The sequence below is a fragment of the Siniperca chuatsi genome, linkage group LG7 (assembly GCF_020085105.1).
Source record: "Siniperca chuatsi isolate FFG_IHB_CAS linkage group LG7, ASM2008510v1, whole genome shotgun sequence".
In the NCBI taxonomy this organism is placed as follows: domain Eukaryota; kingdom Metazoa; phylum Chordata; class Actinopteri; order Centrarchiformes; family Sinipercidae; genus Siniperca; species Siniperca chuatsi.
In genome coordinates this window covers 7,052,353-7,078,230 of record NC_058048.1, presented here as the reverse complement: position 1 = coordinate 7,078,230, position 25,878 = coordinate 7,052,353, and the positions used below count along the sequence as shown (strand labels likewise).

Below are 25,878 nucleotides of genomic sequence, written 5' to 3'. Positions count from 1 at the left end.
ATTAAAATGGATGGCACTGGGTGGATTGGAAGTGAACTAGATTTGCTGTAGTAACTGACAAGCAAGCCTTGCCAAGCAGCAAATCTAGTTGAGCACTGGGCATTGAAAGTGTCCCTCAGATCTTGTCCACATCCTTGGACAATGCCTTGGTATGGCATAAGCGCCAAAGTTAAAGCTTGACGGTTTAATCTCATAAAGGTCTAAAGGTTTTGCTAGAAAGGTGCTATTATCAAAGTTGTAAGAGGAGGTCTGGTGCATAGCCATACATTTACACCTATTATCTCCAAACTATCTTTTGTCTTCTCCAGCTGATGGTGATTTAATAAGGATAAAAGCAATCGACACATATTGAGACAAACTGTGGCTGGTATAGGCAAAACATGGCCAGGGGGATTTCAGGATTACACTCTTGCGACAGTCAGTATTGTCTCTGATTACGCAGCCTCTTATAGCCTCTTTTGCATGCAAGCTAATACCTTTGTAAGGCCTCTATCCCAAAGTGACATCTCCTCATTCAGATCTCCAGATAAGGTAAAGCATGAATGGTGAAACACTTCTGTCTTACTCCTGACAGAGTTGATGCATGATGTGAACTTGCGAACAATTTTCTCTGTCACTGTTTTGGCCTCCACCACATCTGTTACCCACAGGTACTGAAGTGCCCACCCACTACTAAGTTGTTCAGGGAGTCTTTGGAGGTAGAATCATTTCTACAGCCTGTTCCCCATATGCATGTTTTCTGCCAGACCAAGTTGCTTGGCAGTAAAGGGATACTTGGCCAAATGAATTGAAAATGAATTTGTTATATCTGGGAGGCCACTCAACACACAACTAGATCCCAAGACCTACTGTTGCATTTTCCAAATCAATGTCATACTCAAGACTGGTACAAAGGTCAAGAAAGGTGCTATGTTCTTCCATCCCAGCTGATTTACCAACCTATAGAGAATGTAGCTGCAATGCAAAGGTCCTAAATGCATTGACATCTGAGTTGTCGAGTGCTGCTGCTCTCCCTTCCATGCTGGTGATTGCTGTTTACAACAGCGAGGATGAAGAGAGTCGATGATTGGGCCACTTCCCTCATGTGTCGTATACTTGTGAAGTGCTATTCCAACACACAGTTGCTCGAGAGTAGGCTACAGTAGTCTAGCAAGTAGTAGCTTGTTTTAATACATGGTAAACAGACAAGCATACACAGGATAATAAGCTCAGCGATTGAATACAAAGAAACTGGCACTCACACTATGGAAGATTAGGTCAAATTGTTGGCTTTTAGATAATGACTACTGTACACATATTCCCAACAGTAAAAAATAAGTATGAAAATAATATAAAAAGCCACTGTTTGCTGTCTGCCTCCAACAATTGTGTGCTGAGAGGCTAGATAGATAGAAGAGATTCACCTTAGCAATATCTTTGGTCATCAGTCATTGCTTCAATTCATCCTCCAAATGTTTTTGATGTATGTAACAATTTTAGATTTTTTGATAACAAATGTTATTAGATCAAGGGACTGTTCTATAACTTTAGTGCTTTGATGGATTACTGCCAAAATTGGAGAAAATCAGAGAGAAGGGAAGAGGAAGTGAGGAAATAAATAAAAGGAAGGAAATGAAAGGGGAAGTTTTAATACCCAGAGCTAGTAACCTTTCAGCTAATGAGTGGTTTGGAGACTCCTCTTTCTGGTATTGGCCTTTACGGAGTTCAGAGGACATACTTTAAATGTGTTGACTTTTTTCTTACCTTTATTTAGCCTGGATGGGGCTGGCTGTGTGACACTTGCACATTTACAGCAGCACCCTGTCGCATAGTCACAGAATGGAGGCACAAAACATGAATCTTAAGGCCAATTATAGCCATACAAGGTCAAGAACAAGTTCACTGTTAGTTTAATGATCTTGTAATGTGTAAGGGAATTCTATGTGCCACATACCAGTAGAGACAAACACCATGGTGATTACTGTAGATTGCCCCTAACCCACATATTGAATATCTACTACTACTTTGAGGTTTTTGTGACCCATTGTAATGCTTATATAGAATGGGTAGAGGAGCACTGCATTTGTTCTGGTAGATCTTCTAATTACTTCTAGAAGGTTTTGTTCTTGTGCATTTAAAAACTAGGTACAAAAACACCAAAGCAAATACTGCATATAACCAATGGTGTCACCTTAAACCTCAAACAATCTTGTACTTCAAATTCCATTTAGGCATTTTATGAACTATTTTACTGTATGTATGTGTATGGTTGTGTGTGTAGGTGGGGAGGTGACCAAGCCGCGGTTCACTCAGTACTTCCGGGGCAGCCTATCTGGACTGACCATCCGACCAGGGAAGATTGAGAGTCAGAAAGTCATTTCCTGTCTGCAAGCCTGCAAAGAGGGACTGGACATCAACTCCCTTGAGAGTCTGGATAAGAGCATAAAGGTATTCTTACACACACACACAGTAACACAGGTGTATTCCAGAAAGGAGACTTAGACTGGACTTGCAGTGACAAGCCTGACTTCAGTTAACCTAAATAGTGGATTCAGCCATTGGGCAAACCTAACTCAAATTTACAATGATACAGATCAGATCAGTTCACACTGAAGAAGATGGACACTTAAAGAGACAGCAGCGATGTTCTCATACACATACAGTATCCACAGACACACAAGGCTCATTTATTTTTCATGATCCAGAATTCTTTGTGCTACAAGTCTCTCTTAGAATATAACTACTACTTCAACCTTCAAAACATTGTCCTTGTAATTAAAACAGCTGGACTTCACAGTTGGCAATTTTCTGTATGCCCTTCCGAAAGTATCTCTTCTACTCAAAGTAGAAATGAACCGTATTTTCACCATATTCTAACAGAAATAGGCTCCTTTATTCTAGGCTAAGCTAACCAGCTGCTGGCCATAGCTTCATAATTACTGCCCTGGCAAGAGAATGGTATCAATCTTCTCATCTAACTCTCGGCAAGAAAGCTTTCCCCCCAAAAAAACAATTTCTTTAAATTCAGTTCCTGGTAGCAGCAGAAATTGCCTTTCTAACAACCGTCCTGACTATAATGAGTATACATTCAACATAGATACTCATCTGGTGTGTGCACATACACAAAAACATACATTTTGATCCCAGTTGAAAAACACTATTTCTTTAAATCACTACAGCTAAATCACAAGTTGGCTTCCTTAAAACTCCTCAGCTACCCCCCAACCCCCATTACACCACCACAGCTAATCCATCTCCCTGCACTGTGGAAGATAGAGGGCAGACAAGATGGATAGGGGTTTGTGTAGATTCAAAGCCGCCCACCTTCCTACCAACCCACCCGCTGTCCCTTAGCTCCCTTAACTCTTTTTCTATCTTTCTCTCTTCAGTCTTCTTCTCTCCCTTACTCCTGCTGCTCTTTCCATAGAGCTCCTTGTGCTGTGGTACAGCAAAGAGAACATTGCCAGCCTTTTGAGAAGACAGAGCGGGATGAGGAAAGAAGAGGAGAGGAGCTCAACCTCTCTAGGGCCAGTGTAGTTTATCGAATGAGAGCTATTTCATTTTCTTCTTAGCCACACAGTCGTCTGGCTCCCATACGTTCACGGGAGGCTTAAGGACAGCATTTAGCCAAGCAGGTGGAGGGCTGGCACAGCACAGTCAGAGGAGAATAACAGCGAGGGAAGGAGAGACGGAGGGAGGTAGAGGCAAGTAGACAGCAAGTCAGAGAACAGAAGATGAGAGGAGACTGCAAGAGAAGGGAAGGTGTGAAGGGGAAAATGACATGGGAGAGGGAGTGCATGGAGAGCCCCATGGAGTGCTGAAGTACTGTCACCCTGCTGCTGAGAGCCAGTTTTAGGAAATGGGAGAGCACTTTAGCAGGAGAACACAAAACCCTCTTTAAGGCAAGAAGGGCCTCAAATCCCTACCATCAAACCCTGCAAGAGAACACACACCTCTGTCAAACTGTCCCCTGACTCTTTTCTAGCCCCTTTAAAGGGCCACACCAGTGTTCTTTTCATGTTTTAGTCCATTAACTACAAAACACATACATATATTCATATTACGGTTATACTACTATTTTCCACCCTGTCTTCTAGACAGCCACTGGTTTCCATTGATTTCTCTGGAGTGTATAAATCCATTTGCAAGGTGATCCATCACAGTGAACATCAGATCTGCTTTTTTTGGTCAAAGTGACATTGCTGTTGCATGGTAATGCAGAACAAACATGACATTCACTTTGATGGATTACCTAAATTCAAGCAAGTTTTAAGTCTCTGCAAGCTGATGTTCACCACTGTGTAGTGAAATGATTAGAAATCAATGGCTGCCTGAAAGGTAGGAAAATTTAAAGTCACTACTGCACGCTTTGGAATGGTATGGACATTTTAACCAATTACATTTACACAGCCAAAATAAATAAATCCTTTTGTCTTTACCTCTTGTCGAAATGAAATGTAGGTGTTAAAGCTACATTAAAGCTGGATCGGGCCACAAGGTCAAGTTAACAGATGGTAGTTTTGGAAAGTTTAAAGGTATTAGAGGGTAAAACGTTCAACTGTCCTGAGTCCTAAAAAGCTTCAGACTTGCTATGTCCACTGTTTTTTGTTTAATTTATTGCAAATTGTGTTTAGGAGTATTTACCAGTAAGTCGCATTTCAACTGATATGAAAAGGGCCTTAATAAATAAATCCTCCCTTCATGGAGGTTGTAATGTTCCGTTTGTGGTACTATTATTTAGCCTACCCTCATTGATGTAAATTTGGTGGACAAAATAATAGAATCACTTGTCAGTATAACACATGAAGACTGCATTAGTTTTAACTACCTGTACCTAATAAACTGGCAACTGAGTGTATATTCACCAAGTGGCCAGAAACATGACTCCAAATGAATACTAATGTTGCTCTGTGTCTACTAAATTCCTTGATAACATGTTCACCATATCAACTTTACAAGGTGATAATATGAGAGGCAGCATTCTTGCACCAGGGCCCCCAAGCAGGTTCATCTGTCCATACCCTCTACGGTCTAGGAGTTAGTCTTTCTTTCACCTTGTCATTTCTTGTATGCACAGATAGTGTCCATACCAGACACCAGACAAAATCTACAGAATCTCAAATAGAGCTGATTGAGTGCATTAATTGGCTCTGTTCCTGTTAACATTTTATCATTAACTGTTTCAGTTCTCTATCCATCTAACATCTCTGTTTTCTCTTTCCGTAGTTCCACTTTAACCCAGCCCAGTCTATCTTGGTAATGGAGGGAGAGGACTTGGAAAACATGAACGCTGCTGTGAGGAAAGTTTCCTACATAAACTCTCGCCAGTTTCCCACACCAGGCATCCGACGTCTGCACATCTCCACTGTCGTCCAGTACGTACAATTATTTTCTTCTTCCTTCCTCTTGTTCTTACAGTTGTCTTTTTAAATGTTTTACATTCCTACATTTGTTTCCTTTAGTGCTCTTCTGTTGTCTCTGTTTCTCTGTACCTCCTCTCTCAGATATGAGGAGCGTTAACCCACCTCGACACTTCTGTTAAGTGTTAAGACAACACAGCAGATATCACAGCCTGACTGATACATAATTCCCTTCTCACACACAGATCCCAACCCCTCCTTCTCTCACTCCTCTCTCTCTGTTTCTCCTTTCCTCTGCTGTCACTTTCCCTTTCCTTTAATACACCATTTTCTGTTTGCTGTCGCCACCGGGGGCCAGTTTTTACATTTTCATGTCATGTATTAATAATTCTGCATGGGTTTTGCCAGAGGAATGAGAGAAAGAGAGATATAAAAAGAGAGAGAGTGAAAAAAGAGGGAGAGTGAGAGAGCGAGAGAGAGAGAGAGAAAGATGCTGGCTGGTAAGGCAGCCTCCCTCGGCGGGTTACCATTAAAATTCATGATTGTTTTAAATATATGTAGACCCCTGTAGCACAGCCCTGGAGGTTCATTCCCCGCCCTCCTGTGGGTTCGATGCACGGCAGTGGGCCCCAGAACATCAACTAACACAGCAGAAGTCTGTGTGTGTGTATATGTGTGTGTGTGTGCGTGCTGCACAGGCTGCTGGTGATGAGGCACACCGATTATCAAGGAATACATTATGCCAGTGACGGCTAAGCCTACGTCATCGCTAAATGTTGTTTAAACGAAGTTTTTCTCGCAGACTGCTGACTGGTCTGCTAGTTGCCATAGCTGTGTGCATGCCTGAGTGTGTATGCGTGTGTGTGTGAGAGATGGAAACAGCGTGAAACACTATTTGTGGATATGTGTGGCTAGTGTAGAGAGGGTGTCCATTCAAAAACACGTGTAGAGACCCATTTATAAGGTGTATTTTAGCTTCCTGGGTTTTTTTATACTCACATCCAGAACAGACACCAGTGGAAACATTTCTCCTCAACCAAGTTAGTTACGCAGAGAGCCTGAAACGTGGCATCCTGCCATAACACGTCAGCAACTGCTGCAACTCCTACAGACAGTATCACTCCTCACAAATAAACAGAGATGTTAAATATTTCCTGACGCTGCAATTAAACTTGTTTTTTGCTGACACCTAATAACTGCAGTTACTGCAGGCATCAAGAAAATAATTAAGCAAACAGCTCTAATCTTAACAACAACCCTTGTGGGCTCCCCTGTCATATTTCTTCTTTGGAACAAACTTATTCAATTTTTCTCATGGAGAGTGGTTTAGAGATTAAGTACATAAATGTGCTACAATGAAAATATATCTACACACAGACTTTGTAGTTTTATCTTTTTGTAAACTGCCAACATAAATGTGTGGGTGGATGATGGGTGTGTTGGGGCTTTCAAAGAAAATAAATTGTGTGGTGTGTCCGAAATCACTCCCTATTTGCTACCTAGTGCACAATATTTACCCTCCACCATTTGTTTACCTCTGAAATCTAAGTGTGAATTATCTGCTCTATATCCTGCCCTCAAAATCGCAGCGTGTCCCATTTAATAGATGTGAAAATTGCAGTCGTGTGATACTTCACCTGTCTGTGATGATACTCAATTTACTGTTACCTATAAACTATTAAGTATATACTATACAGGAAAAACTGAATGAGCAAACAAGGGAGTTATTTCCGATGCAGTGTGAAAATGACAACAACCACGCCTTTTTTTTGTAATCTAGCCTCTTAGTTTTTTCTTACTATGTATGAAATTCTCCATAAAATACCTGCAGATATAAGGCCTTTTTAGATTGTCAATCTCATGTTAATCATATGTAGGAATTTTGCTCAAATCTTTGCTCAGCAGGCCTCAGTGAGAGGCTAGGCTAAAATTTGACAGCCAGTGTGCAACTTCTCTTTATAGCAGCAAATCCGTGTGTAGAGTCTTGTTGATAACACGGGTGATTTAACATCCAGTTTGTTGTTTTAGTACTTCATCCAGAACACACACTAGCAGAAGTGATTCTCAGCTGAGTTAGTTACACTGAGAGCTTGAAACATGGCCTCCCGCCATAACACGTCTGCAAGCGTTGAAAACAACCCCCCCCCCCCGACTTCCCTGGACAGCATCACTCCTCACAAATAAACAGAGATGTTAATTAATTCCTCCAAATGCAATTCAATTTGTTTCGTGCTGACGACTAATAACTGCAATTACTGCAGGCATTGAGAAAATAAAAGTAACCAGCGATAATCTTTGCAACAGCCCTTTTAGGCTCCCTTGTCATATTTCTTTATAATTAAGTTGGACTGGCTCCAGGTTTTTTTCCCCCTGCTTGGCAAGCCCACGCAGCAGCCATCTCCCTGCATCGCTGAGTTTGTATCTCCCACTACTCACAACAATGGCTTAGTGCCCGAACAGCGAACAGACACACCACCGGCTGTGGCCACAGGAAAGAAAAGGAGAGATTCGATGATGCCCCCAAACCTGTTTTTGTCTCCAAATGTGGCCTCAGACGACTGACTGCAGATGATTACAGACAATAGTTAGCCCCAGCTGTCAGGCTTAAGTTTCAGGGATTTTTTGATAAATATTTTAAGAAACTAAATGTGAATTTGCTCTTTTTGCATCAGCTGAGTTAAAGGCAGTAAATAAGCTTCCTGAATGTAGAACTATACCAAAAGCACTTCCATGAAAAAAAATATCAGATCTCTCAAGAACTTTTCACTACAGCTTTGTTCTATCTGAAGAGCAAAATAAGTAAAGTAAAACAAAGAAATGTGTCTGCAATTTTATAAGACATGGGCTGATGGTAGTACCAGGGTCGTTTCTGTGCCTTTTGATGCCCCTGAGGGAATGGATCTTTTCATTATAATATTTATAATAAATATAATAATTTAATGATATTTCAAATGTATTCACCTTTACTCAACTTCTGGTCTTTGTCATGTCATCAGTAGCACACAATCTGTCAGTTAATACTTTTACATGGACACTAGTGTCCTCGTTATTAGTCTTATCCTGGTTATAATCTAGGACTAAAACGATTCCTCGAGTAACTTGAATAACTCGATTACTAAAAATCATTGATGCAGAAGCTTCATTTAATCCATATAATAACATAGAGCGCACTGTGTTTCGCACGGATGATTATTACTGTTGCACAACGCGCTTACGCTGTGTGATCAGAGACAGTTCAGAGCGTCTTACAAAGAGGTGGAAGAGAGAAAGTAGTGAGGGACGCAGAGACAGAAAGTGTCCACGAAAACACTGTACAGTGTGTCTGTTGTAAAACTGAACCAGCCTACTACAACAGCACGACGTCTGCTCCAGCATCTCAGCAGAAAGCTTAATGTTACAGTCGTTACAGTATTAACCACAGAAAATAAAATGCTGCAGTCAGTTTGCGAAAGCCTGAGCTTCATTCATGTTTCTAAAAAAGAAACCAATTAGTTGTTCATTTGAAGAGACCTGTCTTATTTTCTCTTTTGCATATTTACTATTGCTCTTTAAAAGCAAAAGTATTTCTTATCCGATTACTTGATTAATCGATGGAATAATCGGTAGATTACTCAACTACAAAAAAATTATCGATAGCTGCAGCCCTATTTTAATCATATTCAGGATGCGATGAAAAGTGTTAATTCATGTCTCTCTCTATGATTCTAACAGGTCCAGGTGCCTTTGACTCTTCCACTTCCCAGTCTCTGTTAATTCTGGACTGAGGTGTTATCCTGTAATAATTTTAATTCTATTGTTGATTGTTTATTTGTACAACATACCAGTGTTTTTTGTTGATTTGAACTGATTTAAAAATGGATATTATTTATCTATTAATATAAAAGTGGGTATAATAGTGAATGTCACAATATTTTTTACATACAGTTAAACTGGCAATGTTTAGGTTGGTTTAGTTGAGTTTGCATTTGTACCACTACCACTCAGAGTGGCAGAAGCTGGACATTTTAACCATTAATTCATTGCTTTTAGCTATTTTAACGATTCATCCATTACTTTTAGCTAACTATTTCAACTTCTCTTCTTACTTGCTTATATTTTTGAGGCACTGCTGACTCAATATGTGGATACATTTTTTTTAAATCAAATCGTCATTTTTATTTTATCAGATTAATTTAGCTCCTTTACAATCTTTCCACGTAACCCCTGGCAACCATAAAAGTACTCTGGGGTACAAGTATCCCTGTATTAGTACCTAAAGTAATTTAGATAGATTTGATAGCTCTGCTTTAAAAAATATAACCTGCTGTTTTCTTGTGAAATACTGGCCTGAATTGTTCCTTATCTCGTTTTATCCCCGTTTGGATCATCTCATTATATTATGTTTAGAACAATTAAGCAGAGTATTCAAATGCCTGTATACATGACTCATATGCAGTGTGATGGCCAAATGAGCCAAGTGGCAGCCAGCAGTTTCAGTTCCTATAGCTCAAGATATTTACTGTCCACCATTTTACAGTATTTGAGTGTCAAAAAGTGTCCTTCAATGGAACGAAAAAAGTAGTGTCCATGGCACACTATTTTCTGCTAACAATCCTCACAATGCAATGTGTCACATTTTATAGAGGCAGAAATTACACATGTGACACTCTACAGCTGTCAGTGATGACACAAAATGACGATGATTCATAAGTGTCTGAAATCTCAATTTACCGCTCACTATAGAGTGAACTACTGAGTGTCTGTTATATAGGGTGTAGTGCATGAGCCACTTTTAAAATTTTTGCTTTGACATTCAGCCAAACCTATCCCTTTTTACTGCCACGTCCTTTCAGTTTTTCTATTTCTCTTCATAAAAATTCATATAAAACTACCCAGCTAGAGATGAGAAAACATATGGAAATTCATCTTGTGGATTTATGCATTGCAGCATAGTGTACATCAGAATGTTGGTGAGAAAACATAGGATGCATAACAGCTGAAATCTTACAGCCCTGGTTTCCGATGCCCAAAATAAGCTTGTTAAGATTTGTTAGGAGAAAGCATTGATGTCCCTCCCACTGACAGATGTTTGTGTTCTTGAAAGGCCTTTGGTGAAATATAAAAACAAAAATCTGGTTGTTTGTTCAGCTTCACACCACCACCCCCTCCACCACCATCCCCACCCTCAATACCCCCCACCCCCGCTCTCTTCCCTTGTCCCCCTTGTTTTCCATTTGATTGATGTGTAATCTGCAGTCTTTATGCTGTGTGTATGTGTGTATCAACCGATGCATCAGAATGGTTGTGAGATGTCTGCACTCGTTAGTGTGAATATGGCCGACCGGTGTGTGTCTTCTCGCCTCTGTGCGGCTTTGTGGTGCGCTCACAGCTAGCTATCTCAAGTCCTAGAAAGCCGATATGGGTCCGTCCATTAAAGGTTGCCAGTGCATGCTGTGCATTTAAACACTGCTATCACATGCTGACAGGGAGGCAGACACGCATGTATGAAAACACAGCAGGCGCACGCTGCAGTTCTGTGTCTGCTGCCTGAGCACTGACAGAGCATTTTACCCCCTGAAGAACTGCACCCACTGGGGTCTAGATGTGGATTTAACAGCTTTTAGTGCAGCTAAGAGGTCCTGTTGGTATTAAGCTTTATTAGCTGCTGTAATGTTCCACAGTTTTACATTCTGATGCTGAATATGTATACAGCACCTTGGTTAGGGACAGAGCTATTTTATAAAATGTCCTCAAGCGCTCCTCTGTGCCCTCCTTCACCCTTTGGTGCTCTGTATCAATTGGATGGTCCTCATGTATTCAATTCAGTTCAATTTTATTTATATAGCGCCAACTCATAACAGAACTTATCACATTGCACTTTTCCTATAGAGCAGGTCTAGACCGTACTCTTTATAATATTATTTACATAGACCCAACAAATCCCACCATGAGCAAGCACTTGGCAACAGTGGCAAGAAAAAACTTCCTTTTAACAGGCAGAAACCTTGGAGAGAACCAGACTTAATGGTTAGCTTTTGAGAGAGAGAGAGAGAGAGAGAGAGAGAAAGGGGGTGGGGGGAGTGGAGAGGGAGGCACAATGCAAATACAAACTAGAATATTAAAATAGTAATAATGTAATGGTAGTGGTAATATTAATATTAATAAGTTAATAATATTAGGAATGACAGTCATAGGAACAATAATGACAATAATAGTAACAGAGCCAATAACAACAACTGTAGTAGCAGATGTCGAGCAGGAACACGGGGGCAGCAGGTGGCCCATGACCACAGATCCAGACTCTGCAGCTCCGGAGGCAGAAATACCATGCAGTAATGGGATAACAATGCATACGGAGAGGAGGAAAGAGGTGCATCATGGGAAGTCTCCCGGCAGTCTAGGCCTACAGCAGCATAACTAAGGGATGGTTCAGGACTCACCTGAGTCAGCCCTAACTATAAGTTTTATCAAAGAGGAAAGTCTTAAGCCTACTCTTACATGTGGAGATGGTGTCTGCCTCCTGAACCTAAACTGGGATCTGATTCCACAGGAGAGGAGCTTGATAACTGAAGGCTCTGGCTCCCATTATACTTTTGGAGACTCTAGGAACCACAAGTAAGCCTGCATCCTGGGAGCGCAGTGTTCTAGTCGGGTAATAAGGTATTATGAGATCTTTAAGATAGGATGGTGCCTGACCATTAAGAGCTTTGTAGGTGAGGAGAAGGATTTTAAATTCTCTTCTGGATTTTACAGGGAGCCAGTGCAGAGAAGCTAATATTGGAGAAATATGATCTCTTTTCCTAGTTCTTGTCAGTGTATGTACGACCTCCTCACTGAACAGGGTTCAGCCTTGTTGAGTGAAATCAGTCAGAGGATGAAAATATAGAAATGCACCTGCCCACAGTCATACACTCACGAAGGGCAACTTATACATGGGAGTTATACACAGTGTGTAGGACATTTGTGGAAGAGTATGGTCAATGTCATGGTATTGTGATAGATTTCAGTTTCAGTAATACTAGTCACCAATGAAAATCAGTCATCTCAGTGTAATTACTGACAAGAACATAACACTGTTACACACAACTACAGGAGAAAGAAACGTTATTTGGGTTTTTAAAGAGGACGCAGCTGCTGATTAGCATATTAGCATATGAGAAATGAGACAGTATGATATTACCCACAAATGAGTTCTCCTAGAGAAAAAGTAAAACTAAAAAGTTAAAGGGATTTCTGGAAATCTCTACGGCCGATATCTCCAATGCTCTGCAACTCACACCAAAACAATCTAGATGGATAAATAGCACTACAGGTAAGAGGAAAAATATGTAGTTTTGATTTTGGGGTAAACTGTCCCTTTAAATAGTACTACTATTGAGAACAATATCAGCAATACATTCCTGTTTCTATTGACAAATTAAAATACTTCCTTTCCAGTAAGCCTTAAAGATTAAAGAGATAGTTCGATATTTAGGGAAATACACTAATTTGCTTTTTGGCTGAGAGTTAGATAAAAAAATTGATACCACTCTTATGTCTATACGCTAAATATGAAGCTACCACCAGCAGGTGATTAGCTTAGCTTAGCATAAAGACTGCCCTGACATTTTGACAACATCTAACATTAACTTAGCTGGCCTGTCTGCCTGCACAGAGAGCACCTGCACACACCCCTTGGATCGGGGTGTGGGTTGCCAGGTTGCGGTAACAGATGGGATAAAACTGTATGTAGTGCGTAGATTGTGTTTCATAGACGATCTGGCAACATGGGTGATGTCAAACAAAACTTGGATCTGTGTATTCATAATGAAATTTGAGAGCCATGCAAATTACGGAAATTTCCCGGGAGAAACAACAAAAAGGGAGGGTGCCGGGAGATGGCCTTGAAATATGGGAGAAACCCAGAAAAAACGGGTGTGTTGGCAGGTATGACAGTAGATTCTGCTTGCTAACATTAGAGCTGCATCTGATGCTAGTCCAGGCTGTATTGAGGTGTTTGTAACTTCAAAACTAGTTGCTCGTTAGATTGGAGAGTCACAAACCAATATCTTCATGCCATGGCTGAACACAGCTAATGTAGTATAAAGAAATACCAGACCACAGCCAGCAGTGTCAGCTGCTCATCCAGCTCTCACTCTCCTGCCTTTCTTCACCTCTCTATGTCCAGGTGTTTTGGTGAAGACACTTGTATCACCATACCAGACATCGATGCAGTGGTGATGGTTTTGCAGCCCAGTGAACCCAGGATAACCATCACCGGAGTGGAGAGACTGAATCGGCCGGCCTCCGACCTCAAAGCGCCAGGAGGAGTAGCTCTGTTCCAGGACCTCCATATCATCAGCACAGTCACCAGGGCAGATGCCACCGCACATCACGCAGGTATGGACTATCACAGACATTGGTAACCTCTGTGTTAAGGCATTCATTTTGAGATACTGGTTCCATCATACTTAAAGCAAGTGAAACAACAATAAATTTGCAAGCCTTCGAACACAAAGGGCAGGAGGTGGGAAGCCAGTGAGGGATCAGTACCAGTACCAGTTGTTCTGGTTGGTGTAAATTCACGATCTCCTTCCATCTACATCACGCACAGGCAGAGAGCAGCAGCCAGCTTCAACATGAACTACAGTGCGGGGGGTAATACATAATTTCAAACTAGGGAGAAAAGAAAAAAATGAAAAAGTATTGTCAGTATTGTCTAATATGATATGTTTTGTGTAAAGACACATGTTGGTCACTTGTGCTACTTTTGAAATTACAAATGCAGGGAATGGTATCTTAATGTACTTTTAAAGGATACTTTCCAAGTGACAAGCTCATATTCCAAAAAGTCTTAGTGTATCTCACAAAGTAGGAGATGCAAACCTCCCTGCAGGTAGAAATCTGGCTTGACTAAATATTTCAGCAGTTTTTCATATTGATAATGTGTTAACTCAGTCATGAAGTCCCATAGCCTACGCAATGTCACCTGTCTCGCTATCAAAACAAACCTTCAGAGAAAGCTGAACATTTCATAATGCCTCATGAGACTGTGAATCAGCAGCAGCGAGTGTTTCTTTCATCTGGTACGTCTGCTCACACTGTGAACTCAACAAAACAAAAGTTGTGCTTTTACTCCTACACTGCCAAATTATCTAGCTTGGTGGAAATAAAAGGTTATCAAAACTCAATTAAAGTAATTACTTGTGTGTTGTGTGAGTCACAAGCAGCACGTATTTAATAATTATCTACTCATTTGTCCATTGTGTGTTTGCACAAGAGGTGGAAGTATTATTCCTTAACTTGAGTAAAAGTATCAATACAATAAGTCCTATATTCAAAATCTTAGTTAAAGTCACAGTAAAACCAAAGTTAGAGCGTCTTTATCTTCTGTCATGTGACAGATTATGTGGGCTGGTCCTCCAGATTTTTCTGGATCTTAAATACAGCGACACAATACGAAACTGTAGTGGACTGTTGGCCTCTACCCACACCTTCCTCAATGTAAACAAATATAAACAAAGGCTCTACCTACTGAGATCCAAATACAGTACCCCTGATAACACTGCTTGCTACTCATGACACATGAGATAATTTTCAAGTGTGCTTTCATATGATGGGCGAGGTTAGCTAGTCACCCCAAATCACCTTGATTGGATAACCTTATGTATACACCCCTGAGTTCAAGATCAGTCATCAAAAATATTTCAACATTTTACAGGAAGAGAAAAGAGAGAACTTTTGATGTAAAACTCCCATGGATGTTAGGACAGCTGGATACGGCCCTACCATTCAGCCTTGCAGCCAGTTTGTTATGAATTTTAACCCATAAAGGTTTTATATTTGTAAAACTTTCTCAGATCCTTAAAGAAGCTTGGGATGTGATATCATCCCAATGTAAAGTCTATGGACGGGGCCAGTGGGAGAAACACTAATGCGCATGTGCAGTGGGCCGCAAAATGTGGAAGCAAACCCAACAACTAGAAAACGTTTTTTTGGCTTATGTGCTAGGCAGGCAATGTTTTTTTGTTGTTGTTGTTGTTGTTTTTTGTTGTTTTTTTTTTACATATTTGGCATATAAGAAGAAATAACTGAACAACTGACACTGACATTAGGGTTATGGTTATTGCAAGAGCAATATTTTTACTGTAAATTGACATTATTATACATTATAGTATAGAATTATTATAACTGATGCATAAACGAGTAAGCAGTATTTTAATGTTGTAGTTTATCTACTAGTAGCTGTAGCAGTAAAAAGTAGCATCCAATGGGAGTACTCAAGTACTTTGAGTACAATACTTGAGTAAATGTACCACTGGTTTGCACATACAAGTGCCCCTTCTCACCAGCTGCAATCTACAGTGTAAGCTAGAACCTTTTGTTCATTTCAGCTCTGCTGGCCTCGCCAATATGTTCAGTCAATTTCCTGCTGAATCCATCTCTCTCCATACAGGTCTGGAGGTATTAGCCCCTCCACTGTTGCCATACACTCTCCTGTCTGCCCCTATGCGACTGCAGACCCCCTCCTGCTGAGTAAGACCTGCACCTACCAGAAGACTTTCAGGGTCACACCGCCTTGACCGGCGGCAAATGAGTATGACATATAAATCCTGACGGCTCTAGTCTCATTCAACGATCTAACCACCGAGGCAGGAACAGCCCGGCTCGGCCCCGGGCCCTGCCGCTCGCAGCCAATTAGGAGCAGATAAGCAGAGCGAGAGGGAGGTTTTAGCCCTCCATTGTGCGTAATGCGGCGAAGGAAGAGGAGCAGAAAGTGGCATTGCTTTCAGGAGTCAGTAGAGCACTTTCTGCTGGTGAAATAGAGACTGCAGCTGGGAGGAAGAGATTAGCTGGAAGCCAGAGAAAAACACAGAAATGGAAAGAAAGAGAGATGAGGAGGGAGAGAGTGTGAGGGAGAGGGAGAGGGATTCACGATGAAGTTCCATAATGAGCAGATTTTGTGTTCTCTCAAGGCTTAAAGGATTCGAGATAAATCACATATTTCTTTTGCAGGGCATGCAGTACGTTTCTTTTGGACCCTGTTAATCACCCCCTCGCCCTCTTTTTCTCTCTTTGTCATTCATTTGTCTTTTTATTGAACCTGCTCTGCTCTGCTTCATTCCTCTCTCCATCTCACAGTACCACAGTGTCTTTTCAAGGCTTATTCTGATGCCTTTACTCAAAGCCAATGTCATCAGTTCTCTCTTTAACGCATCATCTTTAATGCTTAACATCTTGACCCATTTGCTTTCATGGTCATCTTCTGTTCTCTCTCCTCTTCTGCTTTGCTTTTGCTTCCATTTCTTTACTCCCACCCCTCCTGCACTCAGTGGCTCTCCCAGTCTCTCCCCATCACTTTTCTCTTCTTTGTAATTCTTTCTAGGGAGCCCAGCTCGATTTTTTTTCCCATACCACACTGTAGCTCTAAGATCAGTGTTGGCTGCACACAAACTGTTCCTGGAACAGTCATGCACTGATGCTATACTATTAGTGTGTATTAGCTTGTGTCAGCTATTGCACTTTTCTGCAATTAACACCAAGCAGGGCAACGCACATGTCAGACTGAGTATCTGTGACAGGCCTCAACTGCAACCACAAATAGTTTGGAAACAATAAAACAATCAATGAATTGATGGAGAAAGTACACTGATGGCTATAATAATAATATCTCTCCTTTCTGCAGTTTTACAGGTAACAGCATGGATTGTGCAAATGTGAGAAAAAAAAAAATAATAATTTTATGAACATACCTAAAGACACTGCACATTAAATTTGTGAGACTATGTAACCTTTGCTGAACAGCGGCCACTGTGGCCACAAGTGGTAATCACTGGATAATGGCACATTCACTTTATTAATTAATTTTCCATTTTTTCAAGATATTTTTTGAGTTAGCTGCTTTAAAGACATCTTCATTAGGTGACCTGACTGAGTGTGAGTGAAATGGAACCAAAAGCAGGAAACAACACCGTCTCATCTCTCTCTCTCTCTCTCTCTCTCTCTCTCTCTCTGTGTGTGTATATATATATATAAATATATATATATATATATATATATATATATATATATATATATATACACACATCCAGCAGACACAGAGCAACATAAGCATTCATTTGAAGTCGTGTTGTAACAAGTCCAATATTCACTACCTTTTTCACTCTGTTTGGTTTTCCATCAACTCCTGAGGGAAATATCTGTCTCTTTAGCAGTTAAATGCTCCATTATGTCCACCAGCTAGTCGCTAACTTTGTCTGTTTGTTGTTTGGTGCTGGACAGGTAGTTTACACATGTAAACTTGCTAGCAGTTCAACCACAACAATGAGCTAACAGATACTAAAAAGCGATATAAAGCTACATGAAAGTATTCTCTGCAAGGCCCTTTCACTGAAAGCAACAACCCCAAAAAAGAGCACCTTTAAATAAATGCCTTCATACACAAAAACAATACAATAGTATCTTCTTTTCTGGAACACAACTTTCTTTCTATATGTTTTGCTCACTCTCCCCCTTTTCTGCACCTCCTTCCCCCAGAGACCCCAATCCAGACATACAAACCACACATCTATTTTTCTCCATTGGGAAGCTGTTAAATGGGCATAGCCGGTTCCCTCCCCAGAGAGTATAGTGAGAGGTGGAGGCTAATGCTTAGCAGTCTGTCGAAGAGCCTCAGCAGCCACCCAGCACTGCTGTGATGGGAGCTGTCTGAGGGGACTTGTTACCACAGCAGCTCATGGCACTGTCTGTCGAGAGTTGACGAATAATTGGAGTAGGAGCAGGTGTGTTGTGTTGTGTCCTGTACTGTTTGAATAATGGTTCTTCAAAGTGTTCAGGGTTTTCTTCCACAAATGTTTTGGCATGGCAACAGCAATCAGATTGTCAGGTGACAATTAAGGGTACATAAATTCACACCGACCATGGTGAGAACAGTATTAGTTTGGCTCATTTAGTGAGATGAGAATTAAGGTACCTGAACTTAAGTAACAACACTGATGTGCCAAAAATGGGCTTCCAAGAGAACTGCAGTGCAGTTCATTAGCAGTGAGAACATATTCTAAACCAAACATAGAAAATTACCCCAAACACAAGTTGTATTGCCAACAGTTCCTCATGTTTGAAAAGCCAAGAATAACAAAATGAAGTGAGGGCAAACTGATATTCTCTGGTACAAGCATCAGATAAGACAAATTACAGCTATGTGTGTGTGTGTGTGTGTGTGTGTGTGTGTGTGTGTAGCACGTGGACCCGGGGTGATGGAAGAGATTATTCATAACTTGGACTACTGTGATGTCCTGGTGTTGGGTGAGGAGCTGAGGCCGGAGCAGGAGTCCCTCCAACTGCAGCGCAGCACTCTGCTCGGAAAACACCTCGATGCCACTAACTCCACCTCTGGCATGTCCATATATGGTAGGTTACTATGGTAACTACACCAAAGTCACATGCAGCGGGTTCTTAGCCAGTCGGTTACCATGATAACAACACTTAGTCCAGTGCTACTATTGGAACAACAACAACTCTCCCTTTGACACGTCCATAGATTCAGTTCAACCTTCTGCATGTCTGAAAGTTATTTCTATCGTCTAACTTTCTCTACATGTAACAATTATTACAGCCCTGCTGTCCCTGCCTCTTTCCACAGGTGTGGACTCCATGTCCAACTATGAGCAGGTGATCCGACAGGTGCGTTACTATAACTGGCGGCCCGAACAACTAACAGAGAGAAGGTTTCGCCTTACCTGCTCGGAGCTGAATGGACGCTACACCAGCAATGAGTTCAACCTGGAGGTCAGTGTGGACTCCAGCTTGACTGATGTGGGTTTCTAAAGGTCAATAGTGATACAGATTTATCACTTTATGATACAGGTTTTTAGAGTGAATTTGTTCAGGTATGATTTACCTATCAATAACCATTCTAGTATTGATCAGTTCTAGGATAAATGTGTAATCAAAGACACTGCCTCATATCCATAGAGTGAGAGGTGGATGAAACTGACTATTAGAGCTGAAACAATTAATCGACTTATCTATTAGTTGATCTACAGCAAATTAATTGGCAACTATTTTGATTATTGATGAATCATTTCAGTCTTTAGTCAAGCAAGAACACCAAACATTCACTGGTTCCGGCTGATCAAATGTGAGGATTTGCTGCTGTTCTTTATCATATATGGTAGTTAACTGAAAATCTTAGGGTTTTGGTCAGACTGCTGGTTGAAAAAGCAAGCTCTGGAAAATTGTGAATTTCTTACTGCTTTCTGACATTTTATAGACACAATATCTTACAGATGAATTGGGAAAAAAATCTGAAAATTAATCAATAAGGAAAATAATCGTTATTTGCAGCCCTGCTGACAGTAAGTTTGTTAAAATATTTTAAGACCATATGAAAGTTTCTTTAAATTGCATTTGAGGCCTGGACCAACATCCTTTAGGTTAAGGCAACTGTCCTCAGTGTTTTCAGTTTAGTCAGCTTACGTAAAATATGGGTGGAAATAAAGATGGCAGATCCAACACACCCACTCATGCATTAAGATACATCCACTCCAAAAGGAGTGACAGTCAACAACAACAAAATGTCACTAGGGCTGACAAGCAGCTTTAAAATAATAGATAACGTTGTACATATTTGCTCAAGTGGAAATATTTTCAAACATCATTAATAACACTTGTGATAGTCACCAATAGTAATAGCTGTCACTAGAGACAGTGCTGCTTCTTGCAACCAACTGGACCAAAGTTCTTGAACTGGCATGGTAACTGAGCTGACTCAGCTCAGGTGTCTGGCAACACTTTCCCTTTGAGAGCAAATTTAAAAATGAACAGCAGGAGGCATTCCAGTAGCATCACTTTCACCCCACTCTGGCATAATAGAACCTCTCAGTTCATTTTCAATTTCCAAGGGACGTTATCAACGGGCGCAGACCATACTGCCTCTGGATGCACTTAGATCAACAACCAATCGGAGCAATGAAACATGTGACGTAGCGCTGAGCAAGTTGGGGCGATGCTTGGTCCGTTTTCAAGAAGAAAAAAAATGGCGGCCTGGTCACAAACCTTTCAAACAGTTAAAAAGTTCATTAAAATGTGTTTCTGAAAACATTTGAGGCGGGAAATAGGCAATGCAGTAACAGAATCTTGATTCATATTTGAGTTTCATGAGCCTGGTGCATTGCGCTGGACGGACCTGCAGACTGGACTTTGTGTGATGAAAACTTTATGAACAATCTGGTTATCAACAACCATGTTAATGGGAACCTTTCAGTTAAAAATGCACTTGAAATTGTTGCATCACTCCTAAACAACCAGAGATATGTCCTTTAGATTTTGGTGCACAAGTACACCTTCAGCAGCAGCTAGACACACCGACACAGCCTCGTTCAACATGTCAAAAGAAGGCAACACTGCAACACTGAACACTTCACCTTCTCCTAAAGAGACTTTAAACTATTCTACAGTGAATCAGGCTTCTCTGCCAGGCAGAAACATTCACACACACTCCACCTGTAATACACTGTTGTTACTTGATGATAAATGCGAAAATCAGCTCAATGTGTCAGCTAACCCCTGTTTGTTTCTGTCCTTGGTCTGTTTGACTTATTTATACATTCTCTTCTTTGAAGGAACAAAATGTTTCTCTAGACATAGTTTGAACCTTGGAGAATGTCGATGAATCTAGTTTACATTTCACCTTCCTGTATTGAGCTGAGCCTGTCCCCCAAAAGACATAAATACATTCACTTTCCCATTTCTCCTGGCCTCTCGCTAAAATTTTTACTTTATTCTGTCTGGAATATATCATCTGTATGAGTCAAGGCAAGTTTAGGCGCACATTTGGGAGACACTGAGACTGAGTGGATAAGAATGTACAATGTTAACTGCGATCACTTTACCTTTCCAAAATCATCACTTTTACTTCATCTGTTCCCAACCAGGTGAGCGTACTGCACAGTTCAGAAGCTGGGGAACATGTCAATCACATGGTAGCCCCGCCTCAGTACATGCAGGTGGTCCACCATCCATCCATGATTCATGACCTGTACCCCAGCCACAGCTCAGGTAAGACAACACACACTAGTTAATGTGCTCAATGTCTCTAATTCCTTCCAAATTGTTTGATGTATTAGATTAATTTTGCCTTCTTTATTTTATTTGTCCTATTTATATCCTGGCATATTAATATCACATGGATAATTATATTAAACATGAAATATATGAACAGATGTAAACATTAACAAGTCTTTCATCAAACACCTATGACTAAATAATAATTTGAACAGGAAAAAAAGTCTCAAACTAATTATAGGAGAGGAGGGGCCAATTTATTGGAATATAGACTTTTCATAGGTGGAAACCGCCCAAATGGTACAAACAGTAGCCCACATTATCGTAACCTGCCCAACCTGCCGACTAGTTTTGAAGATTTTTAACCTGAGCTCCTACCTCTGGCAGCAAAGTTGCTCACTGCAGCTACTTAGCGGCTACCAGGTCTGGATTAAATTGTATTGCTTTTTCCGATCCAGACTGGAGTGTGCCTGTTGAATATGTGGGATCTAAAACACCAACATAAAAGTGGTGTTTGCCCCTCCGAATCTACAAGTGAAGGGTTTTCTTTTCTTTTGTTGCTCTCCTCTGACAGAAACCTCAATGCTCCACAATTTACTGTAGTCACAATTTGTTATGTTTCAAGGAAGACCCACAATGCTTTTTCTTGACTGAAAAAAAATCACTTTTTCTGTTACTACGCCTACTGTCACTACAGCTCAGTTTACGCCAACGCTCTGGGAATTGTCAAATGGCATTGTGGGAAATGCAGTAAACACTGCTAGGCGCTTGGAAACCCTCACAGACAGAGGGAGAAGTGCTGAGGATCAGACCCGGGAGCTTCTTGCAAACCACTGAGCCTGTGATGAGTTTTTATGTCAGCTATCCATTCCGGGATAAACACTGCTAGATCCAAGGGAAGGCTCGGTTTCGCTTTCTAGTTTGTTTAACGTTCTGTTCCTCAGACTGCTGCTCTCACACAGAGGTCCTCAGTGATAGAGAGCAGTGTAAACTCTCTCCCTCTCAAATGATGCACCAGGCTTATTCCTCTCCCTATGAGGATCTGAAGTAAAGAGAACATGGTGAGGAGGAGAGACAGTGGTCTTAATCTACCACACCAGATTTAATTATTCATCAGCCTCTAATGGATTCTACTTAGAGTCCTGGAGAGTTCAGTGGCCAATGCTGTTAACAGCCCAGAGAGTTTGAGTGTGTGCGTGTGTGTGTGTGTGTGTGTGTGTGTGTGTGTGTGTGTGTGTGTGTGTGTGTGTGTGTGTGTGTGTACATGTGAAAAGGAGGCCAGAGGAGCAGAGAGGGTGTTGGGGTGTTGGAAATCCATAATAAATGTTTAAAATAGAAATAAAAGAGATTTCCAGTTGTAGTTTCAGCAATGATGTGTTTTTAGCACATGTGAAAGTTTCAATGATGATGATGCTGTATGTAGAGTCCAAAGTGGAAGGAAAACATCAGAGTTGTGTGTGTGTGTGTGTGTGTGTGTGTGTGTGTGTGTGTGTGTGTGTGTGTGTGTGTGTGTGTGTGTGTGTGTGTATGTGCACGCATGCAAAGTTACTCTGAGGGGCTGCATGACGCTTCACTGCGAGGAAGATCAGAGGCCGTACATTTAGTGTGAAAATCTAGGGAACTAGACTGAATCAAATGATCATCTGAAGAGTCCTCTGTGAGTCTCTGTCTCGTTAAACACACACACACACACACTCACACACACCAGCCGGGACTAGTGGAGAGAGGGCAGGCACAGAAAAGTCGTGTTATCTCAGTAGGCTGGAGATCAGAGCAGAAGAAATGAACATTTTAGATCAAGAGAAATCCCTCAACGTATGTTGTGGTTATGCTACTAAATAGGGCTTATGATACATCTTTGCAGTCGTGTACTGCACTGAGACCTAAATTAAATGTGTTTAAGTTTTTTGGAAATATATTTGAAACAATCTGTAGCTTTCACACAGCTCAGTTAAATCCCTCTTGCTTTTTTAGCTCTTATTTGTCTGAATCCAATCAAGCAGGCCAAATTCAACTAAAAGTTAGTAAAAAAAAACATGAGGCAAGTCATTGTTCTTTCATCTGTACACTGGCAGCCAGTTACATTGAGCCAAGTTTAAAAAATGTAGAATTTTCTTTTTTCAGGCATAAAGCAGAGCAAGGATCAGTAGCAAACACCATAAGCAGCAATCTACCACTTTATTTCGTGCATGATTCTTTCATTGGGCACTAAATAGGGAAAAACTTCAGTTGAGATTCATTTTGTCAAACATAGTTTTTGGATTCATATGTTACAAACATTTAAACCAAAACACCTTAATGTAATGAAGTTATGTCACAGTGTGATGTTAAGACTAGCATTTGGTTCAAAGCACAGCTGTGACTAACATTAAAAGTTGCTCACTGGGCTCAAACGCTGTTTTTTGGGCCCATAGAGCATGCACACTAGAGTCCCTTGCTGGCCGCTTTAGAGACTTCCTCTGGCCGAGCTGGCTGACTTCAGGTTGGCTCCCTGCACACGTGAATGGCACAAAATAATTTTATGATAAGGATCTTTTAGACTTTCCAAATTTTATTGGATCGAATGGATCAAATACTGATCATACAAAGAGTAATTTCAGGGTGTTTGTGACGCTCAGGAGACTCGATTCATGGTTTTACAGCCACTCCAAAAAAGACAAAAGTCTTTTGGGCCAGTGTGTGTCACGTGATCCTGCAATACTGAGTGTGGCCACTAAGACAAAATCGTCTCAAAGCCCAGAACTGTTCCTGGGGGCTTGGCTCACTGTGACAATGCTAAGAATCTGATGTTTAGCAGATATAATGTTTACCATGTTCACTATCTTAGTATTGTGTGTTAGCATGCTAACATTTGCTAATTAGCACTAAACACAAAGTACAGATGAAGCTGATGGGAATATCATAAATAATAAAGTTATCACAATTCATCCTGAGGGGGATATGAGCGTCTGAACAAAATGTCATGGCAATCCATCAATAGTTGTTGAGATATTTCAGTCTGGACCAAAGTGATGGACAGAGATATTGAGATATTGATTAGTGTAGGCATAAAAATACAGTAAAAACAAGCCAGTATTGCCATAAAATGACATTATTAGAAAATCAATAGTCACAATAATTAAAGATCACAATCATCGTGCCCCTTATTTAAAGCTTAAAAAGCCCTCTCATACAATAACATGTAGAAAGAAAATAAAAAAATCAATACGCTATCACAAAAAGTAGTCAGCATCCAAGGGACCAGACAACCATAAAAAAAAAACTGTTAAAAAGAGGCCTCAGCTACAACAACATGAGAAAAACAAGGATTCATCCATTGCCTGACATAAAATACATAGCATTACTTGGGCTTGGAGAGTCTGTGTTATAATGGGGGGTGTGGAGTTTGAAAGACTTGGGCAAAGATGGTCTAAAATGTAAAGATGCTATTGAGTTGCATTATGGGACGTGTAGGATCCAGTGTTTTTTGAGCTTGCTGCTTTTTAAGGACAACAATTCAACTTCTGTTGTTTTGAGTTGGACCATTCTTTTCTTTTTTTAATCTGTCTGCAAGTACCACAACTACAGAGTCCCCTAAAGGTCATGGCGAGAACTTTTTTGAGAACTACTATTGCATTCCCTCGCAATACTTTTCTTCTTCCATTCCTTCTGAGCTGTATGTCTATTTGTAATGGAAGGTAGTGTGGAGATTGGAGTTAAAGTTGAAGTTGTGAAGTGAAGTGAATGCATTTATGATGTATCATCATTTATGATGTATCTCTGCAAGTGGTTCAATGCTGTCTGCTCTTTCTGGGACAGAAACATGGACTGTTTGCAGTATTTCAGTCGCCTTCTTCTTTGTTGCTTTTTTTTTTTGACTCATACAGCGCATTAGCTTTATGAGGTAAATTCAACTGCACATCTGTAATTCCTCCTCTGGAGACGTCTCCTTTCCCTCAGTGAAACCCCTCTGGGGTTCAGTACAGTACAGAGTACAGTAGCCGACAGCAGCCTGCAGATTACTGTACTGCTTTCTTCTGGAGGGAACTCTTGATCTAAAAATTAGTTTAATTTTACTTTCACTAATTACATAACATACAGTACATAATGCATGCCTATTGAGCAGTAGCACTATGTCAGCATACTTAATGCCCAGTTCAAAGTAAAATTCAATAAGCTGATGTACTGTTGCGTTGCACTGGGAGCAGCTGAGTGGAAATAGACATATGGCTCAGAAGGAATGGAAGAAGAAAAGTATTGCGAGAGAACGCAAAATTTGTTGCTATGTAATGCAAAACATATTGCGAGGGAATGCAAAAGTAGTCCTCAAAAAAATTCTCTCTGTGACCTTTAAGGGCCTCCATACCTAACTGCTTCATGGTTCAAGTGCAATATTAAATTACTGGAGTACTTTAAGTGTTTTGAAAAGTATGAATCCAAAAAATTATGTTCCGACAAAATAACCTTCTCTTGACTACAAGTGGACGACAGTGTGTGGGATTCCTTGTTCGTTCTCGGTTAACTGAGTTAAAAATAT

General features: G+C 40.7%; 1 protein-coding gene across 1 annotated transcript in view; it reads left to right on the top strand.

The window, feature by feature from the left end:
- LOC122878467 (calsyntenin-2-like) overlaps positions 1-25,878 on the top strand; it is a 247,021-nt gene that overhangs the window by 217,094 nt on the left and 4,049 nt on the right. The window contains exons 10-15 of the mRNA XM_044201270.1: positions 2,261-2,427; positions 5,206-5,354; positions 13,486-13,697; positions 18,537-18,707; positions 18,940-19,085; positions 21,233-21,356. Coding sequence (XP_044057205.1) covers positions 2,261-2,427; positions 5,206-5,354; positions 13,486-13,697; positions 18,537-18,707; positions 18,940-19,085; positions 21,233-21,356 — 969 coding nt within the window. The remainder of the gene's footprint in view (positions 1-2,260; positions 2,428-5,205; positions 5,355-13,485; positions 13,698-18,536; positions 18,708-18,939; positions 19,086-21,232; positions 21,357-25,878) is intronic.